Genomic DNA, 21,355 nt, shown 5'->3' with positions numbered 1-21,355 from the left:
AAAAAAAAAAAAAAAAACACATCTTAGTAAAACCAATACCTTCTCAGCTTCGCATCGAAGCTAAAAAAAAGGCCTAAAATCAATTTTGCAAATCGAATTATATCTAATCATAATGCGGTCCTCATTGCTCATTGACAGCGATCCAGGGTGCAATTCTCACCGTGCCCCCGTGGTCAGTCGGTCTCACTTTCTTTGAATATATTTTAATGCTCCTATATAAAATTCCTTCAATAGGTTTATTTCTAATAAGAAAAATATTTTTCATAATTAAATTTGAATATATTAGGAATACTTTAAAAGTTTTTAAGACGAGTTTTGTGAATTTGACACTTTGGGTGTATATGGTGCGTGATTGCGTCGTGAGCGAGTGCCAATACGAAAGTATGTCGAGTGTCGCAAAAAATCATAATCTAACCGAATTTTGTGATAATTTTAAGCCTGAACAATCATATACGTAATAAACACCTATCTAAGTACAAAAAAGCCGTGTTTACTTATAAATCCCTGATACCCCATAAACCTAATATCAACAGTCCTTGGTTACCTCTCACGTATTACTATATCGTTTCTAAGGTTGAAATCGTTATCGTGAAGGCAACAATATTTAAATGATTTTCACTTCTTTATCACTTAATGATACGCATCAATAAGTGTTTTAATTAAAATTAGATATTAAGTATTTACTCTGACCAATTCGTATTGAATATACAAGTTAAGATATATCATATTTAAATCTAATGTTTACATACCATTATTTAACAAAATTACAAACAAGGTTGTTATCTGCGAATACACCATATAAGGTTTGAATATAATATTATGACAGTATAGAATTCAAAATTGTTATTATTTACTTTAAGATTTATATTAATTAGTAATTTTTGAGTGTCATGGACCAATGGATAGATACAACAGATATCGTTCCATATAATGACCAAGTTGGAGGTCATAAATTCACTGAGGAAAAACCATTATTAGGTTGTAACAAAAAATTACATATTATATTGTGTGACATTAAGCATAGTACTTTTGCTATATTCAGGTTTATTGAAACACAAAGAAGGTTACATTCTCAAATCTGTTGAAGGTGGCTCTAAAGGCAAAAATGAAGTCAAGTTTTATGAGGAGTTACAAAAAAATGAACATTTAGCAGAACTTAAAAAACTGGTTCCATCATATTATGGTACAGTCATACTAAAAGTTAAATCAAATGGTGTGTTTAATTAAAATATTAAATTTTTAAAAAGCTGTTAATCTTAATTGATTATTTCTAGATATGAATTTCATTATTTTGGAAGATATTACTAGAAATATGAAAAAACCTTGTGTCATGGATGTTAAAATTGGTGTGCAAACTTGGGAACCAGGATGTTCAGAAAAAAAAAAAAGAGATGAAAATGTAATTTTTATGTAATATTTACAAAACATTTAATATATAAAAAAGTTCCTTAAACTACAATCATATTATTGCCATCCAAAAAATTCTTAAATATCTCATTAATATCAAAAATATAATTTTTTTATAATAAAAACTTATAAAAGTTAAATGAACACTAGACATCAGTCTAAATTAAAATATATCTGTCAACTTTTTGTTATATTGTTCCAAATTTTTAAATGGACCTATAAACTTTTTATTATAAATATTAATATCTATTAATCATATATTTAATTTCCATATTTGTTATAAGTATTTATTTTAATTGAGTTACTTTATTTTATATGTAACAAAATGTTATTTTTGCTATTTTTTTGCAGACCAAGTATAGGAAATGTAAAGAGAAATGGAGTTTCTGCATTCCAGGATTTCAAGTTTATGATTTAGCAGATTCAAATTCAGAACAGCCTCATAAATTTGATAAAGAGTTTGGAAAAAAATTAAACCCAGAAGAAGTTGTTTCTGGTAAATTTATTAATGACTTTTATTTTTGTATATAATACTCATATCTTTATAAAATAATTATTTATTTATTCTAGTTTTCAAGACATTTTTAAATTTCAATAGTAAATGTTCAAATCTTTCAAAATTAGTTCATGGTTTTGCTCATGAATTAGATCGAATTCGGAAATATTTTGAAAATCAAAGGCATAACCACTTCTATTCTAGTTCAGTACTATTGGCATATGATGCTGACTCAATAAAAAATGATGAGAATTATAATCCCGAATTAAAAGTTTCACTTATTGATTTTGCGCATGTTATTCCAGCTAATCAAACTGATGTTAATTATTTGGATGGTATTTCAAATTTATGGCAACTTTTTCAAACACAATTATTATAAATCTAATGTTATAATCTCAAATAGTTTGGTGGTTATGAAGCTTATATATAGTATATCAATGTTACATTTGGTTTTATTATGTTTTTTTAATTGTGAAATTATGTTATAAGTTTTTTATTTTTGTTATTTATTTAAATTATAGAAATTTAATAAATTAAAGGAAAATATGAGCTAATTATATTTTGTGCTTATTTTGGCATCAAACTTACCATAGCCAATAATTAATAAAAAAATTGTAAAAGAAGTAGTCTGGTTTTTCATTTATTGAAAATTATCACTTACTAATAATTTTAATAGTTAAAAAATTTATACATTTATTTGTTTTGGATTTGATACTAATTGTATACCCAATAATTATTTTAATTGTTTTTACTTCTTACTTTGCTTGATATCTTGGTTATGTTATATTAATCTGTAGTCTTGCTTTTTGAGGCATAAATTTAATAATAAAGAAAATAATTTATAAAAATATAGATATATCCTGTAAAATATATAAACTCAATATATATTTAATTAATTTGAAGCACCAAACTAAAAAATATAAACAGTACTATTTTTATATGTAATTGCTCTCATAAAGATAATTTCAGTGGATAATCTAAGAATACAGCAGTACCACCAAGACAAAATCTAGCAATGCTAATATATCTTTACATGAAACTATTTGCCCAATATTCTAACATCAGTTTCCTCTTTAGTAATGCTTTTTAAACATAAAACAAATTAGACTCTAGTAACTTAGAATACTAAAAAAAATATTTGGCCCTTAATTTATAGTAATTCATTGTTTTCTTCATTTACGTTACTGACCTATTGACTAACTTATTTATCAAAATTATAAGACACTTCCTGTATTAGTTGCAACGTACAATTCAGCATGGTAGGTCCTACTATTTAAACAGTGTAAGTAAACAGACAAAAACTGAACATTTTGAGCAGATCTTTAACAAAAATGTAACAGTAAAGAAATTTTTTAGTTTCAACCCTTTCCCTTCCAAAAAATGTCCACCAATCAATGTTTAAATTTGTGTGTTGTGGCTAAATTTACTGTTTTTTTTTAGTTCATTAACTTTAATCCTACATATATAAACAACATTGTTCCATTATTCGTATTGCTTAATATTTCACCAAGTACTATATTTAGGAATTATGTGAAAGTAAGTATGGAGTATCAGAAGGTTTTCGGGTAAGAGTAGGAGTGCACCAAGGTTCTGCTTTAAGCCCTTACTTATTCTCTATAATGATGGATGAAATTACTAGACAAATACAAGGAGAGGTGCCGTGGTGCATGTTGTTTGCCGACGATATAGTGTTAATAGGAGAAAATTAATCAAAAGTTAGAGGTGTGGAGATTAGTTCTTGAAAAAAAGGGTTCAAGAATAAGTAGGAGTAAAACAGAGTATATAGAGTACGAGTTTGACAAAGGAGAAAACGAGGTAGGTGAAATGAGGAGGTCAGTGACAATAGGCGAGGAAGTGATTGGAGAGGTGAAGAGTTTTAAGTATGTAGGATCAGTTGTGCAAAAGAGCGGTAGTATTGACGAGGATGTAAGACACAGAATTAAGTGCGGGTGGTTGAAGTGGATTGAAGCGTCTGGCGTCTTATGCGATAAAAGAATTCCAATGAGGCTGAAAGGTAAATTCTACAAACTGTAGTGAGACCAGCCATGATGTATGGTTCAGTGTTGGGCGGTTGATAAGAAAGTAGAGCAGAGAATGAGTGTAGTAGAGTTGAGAATGCTCAGATGGATAAGTGGAGTGACTAGAGAAGATAGAATAAGGAACGAGCATATAAGAGGGAGTATAGGTGTAGCATCAATCGTGTATAAAATGAGAGAAAATAGATTTAGATGGTTTGGTCATGTTATATGAGGAGAGAAGAATCGGAAGCTATAAGAACAGTTATAGAAATGAATGTTGAAGGAAGAAGAGGTAGAGGAAGACCAAAAAAGAAATGTAGGGATGCTATTGAATGCGATTTGAGGACAGCTGATATGAGCGTAAATGATATCGGAGATTGTGTCAAGTGGAAGTTTAGGATAAGAGTGGCCGACCCCAAGTAGTTGGGATTAAGGCGAGTAAGAAAAAGAAGATGTGAAAAATGAGAATAGAACTAGGAAGAAAAAAGGTCAGATCCCCCAAAGGAATTTATTGGAAATTGTAGCAAAATCTGTTCTATGATTTATTCAAAAACTGGCCAAGCGTAAATCTATTCATATAAAAGAGCAATATTGCTCATGAATTTAGTCATAAAGTTTATAAATTAAGGAAAGATCAAATATAAAATAATATTTATGTAGCAAATATTTATGGCGTTGCATAAATATTTGCATATATTTATGCAACACAATTAAATTGAAATACAATTAAAGTATACAAAAAGATTATGATTGTATTTGGAATAGGTAACATAAGACAATTATATAATTAATAGAAATAAATCCAAGATCAATAACAATTTTTTAAATTAAATGTTTTTGTGATAATAATACTTGAAATATTATATTTTTCATAAATAAACATTATTGTTTAATTTATAGTATTCCATACCTGATTATGCATACACATAGGTAAATTTTATTTAATATTTAGCAAAAAAAAATAAATTAGCACTATAATTTAGTATAGTACAATTTTATATATGTATATAAATATAATCTGTTTCTTGTTAAATCAAAAGTTATAACACAGAAGAAGAAAGTTTTCAAAATAAGAATTTTAAATGTCACACATTTTCTTTGATAATCATTGCAAGATCAATCCAATCTAAAATTTAAAAAATTTGATTTAAATTTAGTTTAAAATAATTATACAATAAAATGTATAATTCAATTTATAATTATTGATGAATTGTATAAATGACTACTGTACAAACTTCATTACCTTATTGCTATTTAATTCTGGGCATTTCCAGTTGTACAAATAATATTGTAAATTACCATCACCAACACCAAATTTAAGTTGTTCAAGAAATTCTTTATTATCCATTAAATCTAAGGCATTGAACACATCAAAATTTGCCTAAATCACAATAATTTATATTATAAAATTGTAACTATTTAAGCTAGGCCATAAAATTTACATCTCTAGCTGATATAAGAGCATCTTGCATTAATTCTATCCATGGTGTTTTGGTTGAAACATTGTAGAATGAATAAGCTGCTTTTAATGTACGATATGTAGGATGATGCATAATTGTTGATGGAAGTGTATAAAAACTGACTAGATCTATCAATAAGTAAAATACATAAACCAGGTTATTAGAAATAAACCTGTTATAATTAAATTTTAGTAATTATAATATGAATATTTCACTAAACATAATTTGTTAATACAAATGGTTAATAGACCAAAAAGTGTAAATGACTTTTTAAAAATATAATTTTTACAAAAAAATATTGAGTTTTAAAACAAATTGAAGAATATGATCCATGTATAAATTAACTTTAAACTCAATTATAAAATAAACAATTTCATTTAATATTTTAATAATATATATTTTATACTACTTATACAAAAATAATAATCTCCTATTTTGTTTTAAACAAATAAAATTTTTATTATGTCTTGTATTGTATAGATAGTTTTTAACTATAAATCTAATTATGTTTTTTAAATGAAATTAATTATTTTTCAATAAAATGAATATTAATCAGTTTAAATTGTAGATTTAAATAATATTTTGTGAAAAATATTACCAACCTGTGATACTATTATTATTTTCAACCACATAGGCATCAATAATACCTTCTTGAGGTAAAAACCAATGTTTAAACTCTTCTTCTGAAAACGCTGGAGATAAGTCAAAAGATTTAAGATACTATAACAAATGAAAAAATATTAGATAAACTATTCATCTATTTAATTGTGTATTCTAACATTTGCTAATAGAGTTTTGGCCTGTGGTAAATCCTTTTCAGTTAGTTTACGAAAACCAGGAGTATGTGTTGATTCAGGTAACTTATGTAATTTTAATGTTCGTTGCATAGTCATATTACGACTTAAATGTGAAAATTTTACATCAATCAACTTCTTTGGATTCAATGATCGATGCCAATATCTTAATCATAAACACATTTTTAATGTGTACAAAATTATTAATTTAATAATAAAATAAGTGGATAGAATTACCTGCATGATCCAATTGGTTTTGGTAAAACAATTCCAGCTGTATAAACAGCTTGAAAAATACCAGTTTGATTTACACGTCTAGTTATTTCTCTGATTAAAACTGGAGCTACCCTTTTACTACGCAATTTCTTATGGACACAAAGAAAGTTTATCTCAACCATTTTTTGAGATCTAAAATTACAATTTTGTTAGAGGAAGAAATTTAATTTTAATAAAATTAAATAATTACTTATTATAAACATTGAGCAATGCTGGAATGGCACTAATAAAGCCTACAAGTTTATTGCTCTTTGTAACTCTGACACCCACATGCCATTCCTTTAACCAACCAGGAGGCTGAAGAGCCCTAAAATAACAATAAAATAAAAAAGTTGTATTTAAATTAATTTATGTTTAATAAACATCATTTCTTTATCTGAAATATATATAAACTTAATAATGAACCATTAAAAGAGTTAAAAGTAAAATTACACTATAAATGGATACCATAGTGGGACACTCTTGGACCTAGTGATACTCCAACAGGTTATGACATCTTTAATAACATTTGATCCAGCAAATATTTTTGTTACTTTTAATAGTTTTTACAATTTTAGACTACAATAAAATGATATTTTTTTATTGAAATTTCAAAATAGCCATTATTAGCATTTTTTAAAAATAATGTTAGAGCTCAATAAAACTTTAGGATAAAGTATCATACACCAAATCTAACTACACTATTGTATCAAAAAATTACTAATACTGTAATCCCCAGAAAATTATGGCAAAAAAAATTCCTGTTTTTTTCAGTAAATTTTTTCAGAATGGTGCTATTCTTAATTATTTGTTATGTAAAAAAAAAATATTAATATTGAATTCCTCACAACATTTTCTTTTTTTTAAATGTGTATAAAAACAATTAAACTTGACGGATAAATCCCAAATTTTTCTATAAAAACTTTTTTTAAAACATCATGAAATTATATTACAAAAGTAAAAAAAAATTATTTGAAGTTCTTTATGATTTACTTGCTTAATTAACTCTTAATTACTAATTAGTAATATCTCAAAAACTAAATTTGAAGGAAAAATCTAAAGCCAGATTCAGTATTAGTTTTGAAATTCTTATAGAATTCACCTACATATTGTGAACAAGAGAAATTTTTTTATTATTTGTTGTCCTGTGATATTAGTAATAATTGTATACAATAGAAATGGAAAAAAATTCATAAAATATCATTACTTTAGTTCTTACCATTTGAGAAAATGAGGCTGATAGTCAAAACGAAACATACTATCTTCATCTTCAACATAATTCTCATTCAATAAAGTATACAGTTCTTTTAAAACAAATGGATCATCTAGAGTTAGGGTGTCCCATTGAAAACCGTCAGGTAATGTATAAGGTTCCTTTCTGATTTCATCCAAAGTTTTATCAGCTTCAATTGGACCATCATTAACAACAACCTCACCTTGTTAAAATTTGAAATTTAGTCAATTATAAAAAAAGTAGACAATTTATACTTAAACAGTTAAAATGTTTTTTATGGAACATCTCATAATATTTAATTAGTAATTTATTATAATTTTCTAGGACAACTACACAGGATAACAGTTATTTTCTTGTTTACAATTTTTATATGATTCCATTATGGAATTTTGATGTTAGTTTCCGAATCTGGTTTTAGATTTTTTTAATTACGTTTAGTATTTGTGAAACTTACTTATTAGTAATTAAACAATAATAACATAGTAAATTCATCCAAAAAAATATAATTTTTTTTTTTAACATTCCTAAAATGATTTTATGATGTATTTAATAAAAATTATGCAAAATTTGGAACTGTTCCATCAGGTATAACTTTTTTTTGGTTTAATTTATAATTAAGACATTTTGACCAACCAGTAGATAATTTAGTAACAAATTAAAAAATATTGACTTTAAGCATTTTCAGTAAATATAAAGTCAAAAAAAAGCTGTTAATACAAAAAATATAGAAAAATTATGAAAATTTACAATACTGGTTTTTTATATACTTTTCCAGTATTATTTTATTTAGAAGTAATTGAATTAACGATATAATATAATTTTATATATTATTTAACAATACATATGACTATATATTTAAAGTTTATGTGTGATAATTGTATAATTATTTATAAATTATAAAGAAATGCAGAGGTACTATCAGGGACAGTGGAATACTATAATAGTGGCATATTGTTGTTCTATGTTACAATGTGATCAGATACAAAATATTTTTAAAAGAAAATCAAATGAACAGTTTTTATATGAAAAGAAAATGGTATTATATTATATTATAATTAAAGCTTTATTAATAATTAATAATTATCTAAAAAACCAGATGTGATAGAGAAAATCTAAAACCTAATTCAGAATCAGCATTGAAATTCCTTGTAGAAATCATATAATAATTGTAAAAAGTGAAACATTTTTGTTATTTTTTATTTATATTACTCATTACTTTAATATAAAGAAATTACTTAATTTAATTACTTTTATTTTCATATAATTAATAAGTAATTAAATTACATTTATGAAGTATTTTGAAGTTACTAACACATTACCAAAAAATATTGATATTATCAGTAGAAAAATTAATTTTTATTAATGCATGTATATCCATTATAGTCCCTAAATTGTTTAATTCATTACTTTAATCATATTTGACATTTTTATATCTAAACGGGAAGAAAAGTACAAATTATGTTTAATTATTATAATAGAAACACTCACTTTTCACCTTCATAATTACTTAAATTGCTAAAAATTTCTGAAATAGTGGTCCAAAAGTTGTTATAGACTAATAATTTTCTTAATCAAACTATTATCAATTAAATAGGCTAGTTAATTATGTGTTTTACCATTTGAAAAATTTTAGTTCAAACCCCTATAAGGTATAAGGGATGAACATAAATAATATTTAATGATTAACAAATTTGAGTAAATATTAAATTAATAGAAACTAATAAAACAGTGATAATATTTCTAATATTTTGGTTTTATTAAATAGTTCATGATAAAATAAACTAAACTAATTTGATAAGTAATTAATTACTTTTATTATTAAGTAAAGTAAGTTTATTACATTTAGAAATCAGTAACAAACTAGTAATTACATTACTTTTTAGAAATGTAACGAGTAATTGTAATTTTATTAATTTTTCAAAGTAATTTTCCCAAGACTGTTTGTAATCATATGTAATTTTAAACATACTCATTTTAGGTACTGGTTGTGTGTACCAAAACCGATACTGTTTATGTAAAGCTTCTTCAGGAGTTTTGGCAGCTCTTTGCTGAAGTGAAAACACTTCCATGGCTTTCTGGATATCCTAGAATTAATGATGCAAATTCATATTATTAAATTTGTTTTTTATTCAGTATTTCATTTATAGTTATAAATTTAATTTTCAATTTAATAAAAGTTATTCTACTTAAGAAGTTTGATTTTGAATATCTTATAAATTTAACTTGATGATTCTCAAAGTTGTGAGGTTAGCTAGGAACTAAGAATGGTTTCCAAATATCCGGAAACCATTCAGTACCTGTGCACCAAGGCACAATGTATTTTCGATTTAGATAAGAAGGCAATCATAAAATAAGTACGAAAAAGTATAGGGGTTACTTATTCCAATCTAGACGATATTTAATAATTATTGTAATTTATGATTTAAATAGAACTAATAAATAAATAAAATAGTAATTTTTAAATATTATGAACAGAATAATACCATAATATTCGTTTCTGAATATCAAATAATATCACTTTAAAAAATTTCGGCTACTTTTTTTTTTATTAAATTTACTGATCTACTAATTGAAACCCTATTAATGATAAAGTGATTGTTTGCACTTATTGTTATAAGCTCAAAAAAATCATAGCTAATCCTATGATGTATATTGAAGTATATTAACAATAATTATAAATCATATAAAAGATAATATGCATTATCGAGGGTATAATTTATAAACTAAAGAATTTTTTTTTTATATGATCACTAAAAATTGTGAAAAAAATATTTATACTTATTCTTTTATTTTTATAACTACCAAGGGGACCATTTATAATCATTAAATTTTTATTCCCCCTCATGTAAAGAATAGTTCCGATGCTCCTGGTAGTTTATTTTCAAAAAATGTAATGAATCCTACAAGAATTAAGTTTACTCATTTTTTTAAATATGGAATAAATGAAGTATTTTGTATTCATACATTTTATTTTGATAAATTCAAGTACATTTTTAAATTTTTAACCTGAATTGAAATAGTAGACGGTAATGCTGCCTCTTCAACAGTTCCATTTTGAGTGCTTTGTTCGGCTTTAATATTAGTCTTACGGTTCTTATTACGTTTTCTAGTTAAAAAAAAAAAAAAAAAAATTTAAGTATTCGTCTGATCATACTTAGTAATAACTTACTTTTTGGTCTTTTCAATTTCTACATTAGATTGATCACCTTGATTTTTTGATGCCTCACTCATAATTAATGGGTAATTCGGTTTAATCCAATAATATAAAAATACCAGTAAAATTTTTATGAACTAATAAGTTTTAATTAAGATATATAATGAATAAAATCCAAGTTTGAATCTAAATAAATTTTGTAATCAATAAATCAGTTGCAAGTAATATAAATTAAAGTTAAATTTGAAAACCGTTTCTATCAATATTATCTAAAATTAAAAAATGAAATGCTTATAATTTGTCACAGCGCATACTTTTAAATCGAATTCTAATGAACGACGAAAAATATATTTTAATAAACGACAAACACACCGAATCGGCATTCAGATTTCGGCAGTTCTACAAAAAAATTTAGTCACGAGGTTGCATAACCTGATTTATTTTCATTATATATCAGCTGTCCAGTTTTGACAATCATTGAAAATCAAAGGGTCAAATGAATCGGTTAAAATATTAAAAAATAATATTAGTGTTACACAGTGTAAAATTGATCACATTTTAAAAATATAAATACTATTGAAATAGTAACAAGTTTTATAAGTAATTATTTTGGATGGTGTATTTTCTGAACATGTATTCCATTAAGATATCACTAAATTAAGTTATAAGTACAATTATAACTTAATTCGATCATCTATTCAAAAATATACTTAACCAATTAATACATATTGAAAATATTCCATATAATATTGTCATCTTCATTTAATTAAAATTACGTTTTATGCTACTTAACCATGGTACAGTTGAGGGGTCATAATCCTTCCTCAATACAAACAAAAATTCTTAAATTTTAGTAGTTTTTTTATTTTAAAAAACAGTTAAACAAATTTTAATGTCCACAAAAATATTCTAATACTGTCACTGCATAAACAACCATGTTGGTAAATAATAAACTTAGAACATAAACGCAACTAGGAGGGTGCTAGAACTTTAGCAACCCTAAAAAAATTAGAACGCATTTATTGATTTAGTCATACAAATATTGATTGATATAATTGATATTGTAATTTTTTTTATTGTCAAAAATATAATTTTAGAATAATTCTGAATAAAATGTATTTTGTATGTGGTGTTATATTTTACAATTATGGGCATCTAAATTTATTTATCAAGGAAGATTTATCCACTTTGGTCATAGATTAATCTATTTAATCTATGCATATACAGATAACGATAACGATAATGGTTGCATTGTGTGATAATGATTGCACTGCATTGTATAATTATAACTCTTGTTTTCATTGAACATACTTATGTATGCGATACTAACGTAGGGGTGCCTACTAGTCTGTGAATCATACCTCTTATTAGCTTACCCAAAAACGTTGATCTAGTTGCGCCTATGATTTAGACATATAATCTGTATCAGGGTTATTAAAAAATATATTTTAAACATAAGTAAACGGTTAAAAACATTTAAAATGTCCCTTAAACCAATGTAAATCACCAGGGGTTTTGAAGCACTACCTCTATATTACGATAATCTCCATACATACGATTCCACAAGTCTCTTTACTCTACTTTATAGGATTGATAGTTAGGAAGTATTGGTTTTGTTAGTTTTATGTGCACCTCGTACTTCGTTCACCTTTTTTTAAGATTTTCTATAAAAAATATATGGCCTAATAGCAATATGCAAAACCTGATTATTTTTTTACTACCATGAAATTTACATTGGATAAATTTTATACATTTCTTTTTAAATTTGAAAAGTATCTTGAAATACTTCAACCAAACTGGTATATCTCGATTTTGTTTTAAAAAAATTTAGTCCTAATTTATAAATCTATTGTTAACTATATCAATTTTAAATAAAAGTAAAATAATAATTCAAACATCACTTAGAACATACAGATATATTCATTTATCATAAACAGCTTAATTACTCAAATGTAATATTTTAATGATGCGATTTTGAAGGATCCCAAGTTTATGCACCTTTATGGAGGATTTACTATACATTTTATAGTAGCTTAGACATATTTTTCGTTTAGAAAGAATGAAGTTTAATTCTCCATAACTATATTATCGGTAAAAATACATTACTAAGTTTTCAAGTCAATTAATAAAAAATTGTAATGCTTAGTGATGTGTTCGAAATAACTTAACAAAATTATGAAAACATATAATTCCGTGCTCAACATAAGGATAACAATTTCATTTTTTTAAATGATAACAGACATATTCAACTAGCTTATATAATAAAAAACGGTAGCACAGTAGGGTCGAGATATAGTTGGGAAAAGTATAGATGATATCTGACAGTGATTAAAATCACTATTATTAGAAACGCTTTGATGTAAATCTGTAGATAGTGTTTAATTTTAAGCAATTGATGAATTATTCTAAAAGCAAAATGAATTTCTAGTTCCTTATTTATATCGTGATCACGAGTTTTATAATTTATAAGTGTAATATATAAATAAATAATACGAATTGTAGTCATTTGACGTATCGTTGAAAAAAGTAGGTCAAGTTAGAGCAGAGAAAAAAAAATGATAGCCACAAAAAATAAGTTATCGGTTTTGCAATGAAGCTTAAACCTAAAATATAGTAGAATAATTTTAATATGAATAAAGAAATTTCTTCTCACGAGGGGCGATTGTATAAACGGCTATGATCCGATTTAAAAAAAAATATGTCGAATGAAAGAGGTATATATAAAATATTTATCATTAAAGAATAGAATTGATTTATGCATTTTTTTTAAAAATTATGAATATGTATACTTGGGTAGGAGAAGTAGCATGGTAGAAAAATGCGTAATAATAAAAATAACATATTCCAAAACTCACCTTCTGTCAACTACAGTTTATATATACTTAAATAGTATATATAAGATATGCTTCAGTCTACATTCAAAAATGATATTGACTCCGCATATGGCTCATAAATTGTTATGGACCAATCATTTTTCAGTTGAATTACTTTTTTTATTGTATGAACTAGTTAAATATGTATGTTACCATTAAAATAATGAAGTTGGTACCTTTATAAAAGATAAGGGATGGATAAAAATAAAATTTAACCATTTATAAATTAATAAATAAATAATTCTAAACAAAATCAACAACTTTTTTTTAACCACTGTTAATGATATACTAATTAACCTGTATAAAATAAAAACAGAAAATTTTAATTGTAATATTATCTAAAAATAGGTATTGCATTTTAATATGACATCAAAGAAGAATTATAGAAACTAAAAAAATGAATAATACATTATATTACATACTTTTTTTAAGTATGCTAAAATCAATCAACACTGAATAAAAAAATTATCAAAGTTACCTGAAACAAACCTTATAAGTAGAGTCTGGAATTATCAAGTATGGGCAAGTTAATCGACATAATTAACTCAAGTTAAGCTTAGTATGAACAATGTCTATAAATTAACAGTTAAAAGTTACCAAATTATAAATTTAACTAGATAGTTGGTTGAAATTTTTTTTCACTTTCACTTTCATTTAAAATTTATTATTTGGCTAAGCTCTCTTAAAATCATTTTTATTGGTCGGTGTAGCAGGGGAAAGCTAAAATCAATTTTCAACTGAATAGGAAGAAAATATAAAATTTTTTTTTTTTTAATTTTGTACATTTTGGTGTTCGTTATTCGGTTTATCTTTAAAACTAGTTATTAAAAAAATCAGTTAAAAATCACATACATTTTAGAAAAAGTTCAGAAAACTAGATTTTTTGTTATGTAAATATATTATTTGGTATAGGAAAAATTCAATTTTATTTTTAAATTAAACCAAATACACACCATATAAGAGAGTATTTTTTATGAAATTTTGAATTTAGCTTACCTGTTATTTTAACTAATTAACTGAAAATAGCTAAGTTATTTCAATAGAAATTAAATTAGTTAAGTTAATAAGTTTATAAGAAGAAAATTAACTAGTTAAATTGAAAAATTAACTTTTTAATTAGTTAATGCTCACAATTAGGAGTTATTCACATTTTTAATTTAATTTAAGCCACTTTAAAGGGTTTCAACTTTGTCATGGAATAATGTAGTAGCGTAAAAATATTTTTTGTTCGAGGGATAACCTCCCTAAACTAATTATCTCAGTAACAACACATAACTAAGTTTACAAATCAATTCAAAATACCTTAAATAAATTTATAAAAACATATAATTTCAAATTCTACTTATTAGGCTAAGGTACACTTTAAGGAAAAAAAAATTAGTGTAATATTATTCTACGGAAGAGCAGTAAACCTGACTTAAGGCCAAAAATAAATCCTTTCACAAAATTTTCGCCCAGTAACCTATAATAGTTGTTAAGCTTAACATATTTATTCAGAACTTCTTGAATAAAAGAGCTCAATAAAAAAGTTCAATGTTCTAGTGTTAATGATGTCTATTTTCATTGAATAAATTTATTTAATAATTAACAATAAATATTTTATTTATTAAAATAATAGTCAGCTATTAACAATAGTTTATTTTTTTCGGCATTGTGTAGTTTTTTCTTTTCTTTTTTTAATATGCTTCTTTATTTTTACTTTTCTTTTTTCAGCTTTTTGTTCTTTAATTTGCTTTTTCCGTAGCTAAAATTGTATATGTTATGAAAAATATTGAATTTCAAAACTCAAGAATAAAATTTATTACCTTTTTACTCTCTAAATCTTCATCTTTTGGTCTTGCAGAGTTGACAAAGTTGCTTGTTTCTTCAGAACTTTCATTGTCAAAATCTGATATATTAGAAGAAGCGCTTGAAATAACATTGTCTAATATTGCTGGAATATTTTGAGGACCTGATAAGTCGTCTTTAAGTCCAACAATTTTTTGATAAATTAATTCTTCAGTGGTTTGTCCAGACTTAATTAAGTTTATATCTCTCTCAAAATCAACAACCTAAAAATAACATGAAATTAATTTTAACATTTCATATAATATAAATTATTTTGTGGAAAAATAAGAATGAATTCTGATTAATTTACAAGAAACCCTAATTAAGAAACATTCTTATAAAGAATATTATTAAGTCATAAAATTGTTTTATTTATTAAAAAAACAATGATATCATGGTAACTAATAATAATTCTTTTGTAAATATAATTAAAATATAATCATAAAGAGGTTATAAATAAAAATTTTAATAACAAAATCTCATTTTCAAAAAATTCCATGTACATACTATTCCTTTTGATCAACAAAATATTAAAACTACATCTAATCATATTAATAACATTCTAGTAATAATAAATAATATTATGTAAACTACATCAATAATTTTATAAAATTAAAACTTAAGTTTTTCCCTGCATTCATTAATATATTAGCAGCAGAATTAATACAATTGGTTTTGGTAAAAAATGTTAAATAGAATAATTTAAAGTTATGTGAACAGTTAAGTTTATTGACTAAAATTTCAGAACAATTAGCTTAATGTTCTAACAATAATTTTACAAAATTAAGTATGTTATATCATTTAGCAACATTATTTTAAAAAAATTAAAAACTGGCTCATATTAGGAATGTAAATGAGGGATGATAGAACTTTCCAAGATAATAATATATTTTGGAGGGAGGTGATAAACAAATTCTTAATATTTATTACCCAGGACAAAACCATAAGAACTTTACTGCAATTAACCCCACGAGCAATTAAATTAATACAACTTGAAGTAAAATATAAAGTGAAAAAACATTGTGTATAGTGTTTAACAGCGTAAATCAGATTTATTTGACAACGGATAACATCTTGATCCAATTATCATTTTGTTGTATTTTTTAAAATAACGTTAGTATTTTTAGATGTTAAAGGAATATATTTTCCAAAAGTCTCTTACAAGAAAAAAATAATAATTTTTAACTTTTTCGAAATTTCAAAATAGACATTTTATATACCTTTTCTTACAAAAGCTTGATGGATTGATAATAACTTAAATACTTATTAAGATACAAGTATTTAATTATATAGAATAGCAAAGTAAATATAAATACCAGATTGTGTTGCACTCACTCTTGTTATATATCCAATCTATTTATTAAAATGCTTATAACTTAATAAGTATTTATCCTATAGTTGTCATCATTTTATCAAAATATTTGCAAAAAAATATATTTTGAAATTAAAAAAAAAAAATTTTTTTTTATTAGACAAATAATAAATAATATGTTATTAACATAATCTACAAATGAAAATAATTGTTTAAAAAAATGTTACAGTAAATTTATTGGATTAAAAGTTATAATAATTGCCAGTTAAATCAGATCACACTAAACAGTAGATAAATTTAAATTTAAATACAGTAAAAATACAAAACCTTTGGCTAAATAACTTAGTTTTTAAGGTGCATATACAATAAATAAATTATAGACATAAAGTACTAATTACTTCGTTGAGATTTTTAGGGATGTAAGCATTTTTAAATACTTCTTCTTCTACTTGTTCTTCATTTGTTAAATTATTAGAATTTGTCATTTGAGCCTGAATTAAATCAAGACAAGCTTCCATATTGTCTGGTGTTATAGTTGGATCAGTGAGAAAATCAAAAAGTGATTTAATAGTAAGTGTGGCGACATCATGATGACGAAAAAATTCTAAAGTATTAGAATAAAAATTTGAAATTATATATCGACAAATACTTAAAATGTGTATCCTTTATGACACTTAAATTCTGAAAGTATAGTTTAGTAATAATTAATTTTAATATACTCTTAAAAAAATTAAATAAAAGATTAAGTATCAAAAAGTTTTTTTCTCTATTATTTATTTTGTGATTAGAGTCTTATCATGCACCTCATATTTTAACTATCTAATACAGTATTTGTAAAGCTAATTAGAGAATAATAAGTAAAAATATATTAGTATTGTTTATTTCAGAAAAAAATATAAATATTGAGTACTTAAAAATTTTTTTTCAAACAGTTAAAATTTTAATAACCTGTTATGTTTGTACAGTCTTTACGTAAAAATTCTAAGGCATATGGATGTTCATGTTCAACAGCTTGTGATACATCTATCATTACAACTTCTCCATTATCATACCTAAAAGTTATGCACCATTACTAAACACTGTATTTTATTTAACATGAAATATAAAGACACATATTATTCTTCTCTCACAAAACATTTTAAGTACATTTATATAGAATGTTATTTTTTATATTTATTTTATATTATTTTATTTAATAGGTTGGAAAAATAGTGTAAAAATATAAATATTATAAGTAAAATTTTTTTTTAATTTATTCTTACAGAAGATTGAATTCACTGAGATCAGCATGCACTAATTTACAAATATTATACAACTTCCACATAATTATCAGACAATCTCTATAAAGTTGACATGCTTTAGATGTTGTCAGTCGAGCATCCTGTATCAAAATTTATTAATTTTATTATACATATTATTATGTTTATTAATTTAAACAATTATAAAATATCACTTTTAATTTTGGTGCTGGCCAACCACCTTTACCAATAAAGGACATCATTAATACATGAGATCTTAATAATATTGGCTGTGGTACTGGTAGACCAGCCGAGTGCATTCTGACTAAATTTCGCATTTCTTTTTCAGCCCATAAACGTACCATTTTTCTCGGATTGTGTCTACAATAACCATGGCGAAATCTAAAAAGATTGTACAATTAGTTAATGTTATTTTCTTTAAATTATTTAACTAAATTACAAAACTAAAAGTATTTCATAACTTAAGTATATCTGATATTTTGGTATTAAAATTTGATTTCCTTTTGAAATAACAAAAAAAATTAAAAACAATACTTTCATAATACTCTATTTATATTTTTTTCCATAGTAACTATAGAGTTATCAGGTTAATTATCTTTCAATCTATAATTAACTATTTATGCAACAATTTTTAAATTATTTAACTTCTAAACCATCAATGAGAAAATTTTCTGGAATTTGAGGAGCACACAGGAATAAGATGTTAAGTCACTAGATTTTGAAAAGTAAGTTAAATACATAGAAAATTCAGGAAACTCTAAAACATATATTATGCTTGATAAATATAATAACAATATTGAAATATTTTGATTGTGGAGTAAATTGTAAATATTACAATGTGTTTTTTATTTTAAGGCATGAAATTGACCTAACATTAATAGGAAAAATATGTATTGCGTGTAAAATTATTTAAGTTGAATTAAAAAATTAAGTTATTTACTGTATTTTTAATGGATAAAATCATATTATGCACAAAATTAAAACAACCTGAATTCCCCAGTTACATAACGATCTCGATCTTTGAATACTAATATTGACGTTTTGAATACTTTTATGGCATAATGTTTTCCACCATCAGTTGATGTGGCATGATAAACATTGGCTTCTTTGCCAGTAGATATACAGCCATCAATTTGTCCAATCATACTTCGATTAAGTAATTTAAACAATATCATACGAGTTCTAGGATCCATAACCTGTTCAGCAGTTGCTCGATCACACTTATCTTTATTTCTATATCTGTTATTCAAAAATTATAATTAATGAATTTAAAAAATTGATCTTTGTATTTTAATCAATTTATGTGGTATGTATATAATTGATATTTTCATTCATAATAATAATTACAAATATTATGCATAAATTTACTAATTTCTTTCAAATACATGTTATTTTGTGTACATAACCAATTATTTTATTATAAAAATATTTAACCTAACCAATCAATTTATGTAATATGTATAGAGAGAAAGTTTTAAAAAAAATACCTATTTAAATAGTAAAGCTTTAAAAGCAAAAATATCAATTTCAATCATGTACAAATAGTTCTAAAATTGTATGACTATAACTAAATATAACTTATTAGGGAATAATACCTTTAAAACTCTATAGAAGGAAAAGTAATTTTCATACCTGCTAGCATCTGACTTTTTATAACTTTCCATAAGTTTATTTGAGGCTTCTTGTGTTAACATTGGACCTTCATAAGGATCAGTGTTTACTTTGCCTAAATATTTTTTAAATAAATTCTCAGATGGTTGATAATCACTGACTTTTAAATTTTTATTTTGTTTATTAGGAGTAGCTGTTATAGTCTGAGATTTAATTTCATTAGTTCCTTTTTTACTGTAACATCCTATAATGATTATGAATTTAAATAAATTTAGTGTCTAAAAAAATAGATTTTTTAATACATCTTACCATAATCTAACAAAATTTCTTCAGAATTACTATCACTATCAGAAAAATCATAGTCATATGTATTAAGATCACTAATTAATTTCCGGCCATGATTATTAAAACTCATCTCTCCAAACAATTTAGAAACATCATCATTTTCTCTTAAAAGGATTAGAAAAAATTATGTTAATTAAATATAATTACCATAAGAAAAGGGCAGATAATAAATTATAGTATACTTACGATAATTTGTCAATGTCAATTTTACTAACAAAAGACATTTTTTAAAATTTATTCCAATAACCTGTAAAATATAATTAGAATAGTATTTAATAAGAAACACAAAAACAAGACAAAAAGTTTATTGTGAATATTTTGTACGTGAATCATTCGATCACAAAATAAAATTATTTTTTCAGAGATTTACTTGTGATGACAGAAGTTTTCTAAAATTCAATTGATTCAGAAAGTTTTTCAATAATTTACATTTTAAGTTTGGTGTAAAAAAAATTTAGTTCGTTTAAGTCAAACACGAGGTTCAGTTATCATTTTATCAAGTTTTTATATTTGTTATCAATAAATTTTAGATTAATCTATACGTTATGGGTTTGGTTGGGTTTACCACAGAATAGATAAATCCAGAAGTGACACTCTTAGTTTTTGCTGATAACAAGCTTATGTCGCTCAGTGTAGCCACTTAAGAAAAAAAATGTATTCCCTTTTTTCTTTACATACGGTCACATTGTTCAACACCATTATTAATGGTTTGTTTGTAAACACAATGTTTATAAACATGGTTTATTGGTAAATATGAAAAATATATGGTAAATATTGGTATTAATGAATTAGAAAATATTTTTATTAATAACTTTTCCACACTTGCTATTGTAGATGGAGTTGGAGCCGAATTAAAAAATTATTTTTGTAATGTACCTTTTAACCACCCTTGTAAATGTTTTGATAAATTGTATTTAATTAATTTGTTTACAAGATTTAGAATATTTACAGCTATAAAATTTTTAAATAAAAATTTAATGTCTAAGAAAAAAATTAAAAATAGGAAATTGTCTATTTTAACTCATCTATAAATTATTTATTTATGTATATGATATTTGTAAATTATTGTAATATATGTTTTAAATAAATTTAATATTATGTGGATATTGAATAATTTTTTTTTCCTAAATAAGTCTTTATTAAATATACATAAAATAAAAAATATATTAAACAAACTAATTACACATAATGAAAACATTAATTGAAAGTTTTAAAATGGTGTTATATGTTTAGAAATAATAATAAAATAAATCCAAAAAATTTACTATGCAAATTTTCTAAAATAATTAGCATGTAAATAATACATTTAG

The 21,355-nt window shown here is 24.2% G+C and overlaps 3 protein-coding genes across 5 annotated transcripts; 1 reads left to right on the top strand and 2 right to left on the bottom strand.

The window, feature by feature from the left end:
- Positions 1–407: 407 nt before the first annotated feature.
- LOC126907336 (uncharacterized) lies at positions 408–2,458 on the top strand. Of its 3 annotated transcripts, none has more exons than XM_050688535.1 (6): positions 408–803; positions 876–978; positions 1,043–1,183; positions 1,275–1,399; positions 1,759–1,903; positions 1,978–2,458. In XM_050688535.1, the coding sequence occupies exons 2-6, from the start codon at positions 891–893 to the stop codon at positions 2,280–2,282; spliced, it is 804 nt and encodes a 267-aa protein (XP_050544492.1). In that variant the 5' UTR covers positions 408–803; positions 876–890; the 3' UTR covers positions 2,283–2,458. The 3 variants fall into 3 exon arrangements, with proteins under 3 accessions (XP_050544492.1, XP_050544491.1, XP_050544490.1); XM_050688534.1 differs by having other exon boundaries at positions 433–803; positions 861–978; positions 1,043–1,213; XM_050688533.1 differs by having other exon boundaries at positions 452–803; positions 1,043–1,213.
- A 2,195-nt stretch (positions 2,459–4,653) lies between these two features.
- Positions 4,654–11,226, bottom strand: LOC126908040 (glycylpeptide N-tetradecanoyltransferase 1). The gene is made up of 11 exons (XM_050689864.1): positions 10,834–11,226; positions 10,671–10,770; positions 9,634–9,748; positions 7,650–7,866; positions 6,642–6,758; positions 6,413–6,583; positions 6,161–6,341; positions 5,984–6,101; positions 5,364–5,509; positions 5,165–5,302; positions 4,654–5,047 (listed from the first exon to the last, which is right to left on the bottom strand). Exons 1-11 carry the CDS (start codon positions 10,893–10,895, stop codon positions 5,027–5,029), a joined length of 1,386 nt encoding a protein of 461 aa, XP_050545821.1. The 5' UTR covers positions 10,896–11,226; the 3' UTR covers positions 4,654–5,026.
- A 4,048-nt stretch (positions 11,227–15,274) lies between these two features.
- Positions 15,275–20,551, bottom strand: LOC126908037 (serine/threonine-protein kinase RIO1-like). Its single transcript, XM_050689860.1, has 11 exons — positions 20,416–20,551; positions 20,232–20,292; positions 20,010–20,149; positions 19,722–19,944; positions 19,077–19,328; positions 18,284–18,470; positions 18,093–18,211; positions 17,779–17,882; positions 17,229–17,434; positions 15,497–15,742; positions 15,275–15,435 (listed from the first exon to the last, which is right to left on the bottom strand). Exons 2-11 carry the CDS (start codon positions 20,267–20,269, stop codon positions 15,328–15,330), a joined length of 1,623 nt encoding a protein of 540 aa, XP_050545817.1. The 5' UTR covers positions 20,270–20,292; positions 20,416–20,551; the 3' UTR covers positions 15,275–15,327.
- Between the last annotated feature and the right edge of the window lie 804 nt (positions 20,552–21,355).

This window comes from Daktulosphaira vitifoliae, unplaced genomic scaffold (genome assembly GCF_025091365.1).
Source record: "Daktulosphaira vitifoliae isolate Bord-2020 unplaced genomic scaffold, ASM2509136v1 Scaffold_5, whole genome shotgun sequence".
Lineage (NCBI taxonomy): Eukaryota > Metazoa > Arthropoda > Insecta > Hemiptera > Phylloxeridae > Daktulosphaira > Daktulosphaira vitifoliae.
The sequence above is the reverse complement of the archived record's forward strand: the minus strand, read 5'-3'. Positions and strand labels throughout refer to the sequence as shown.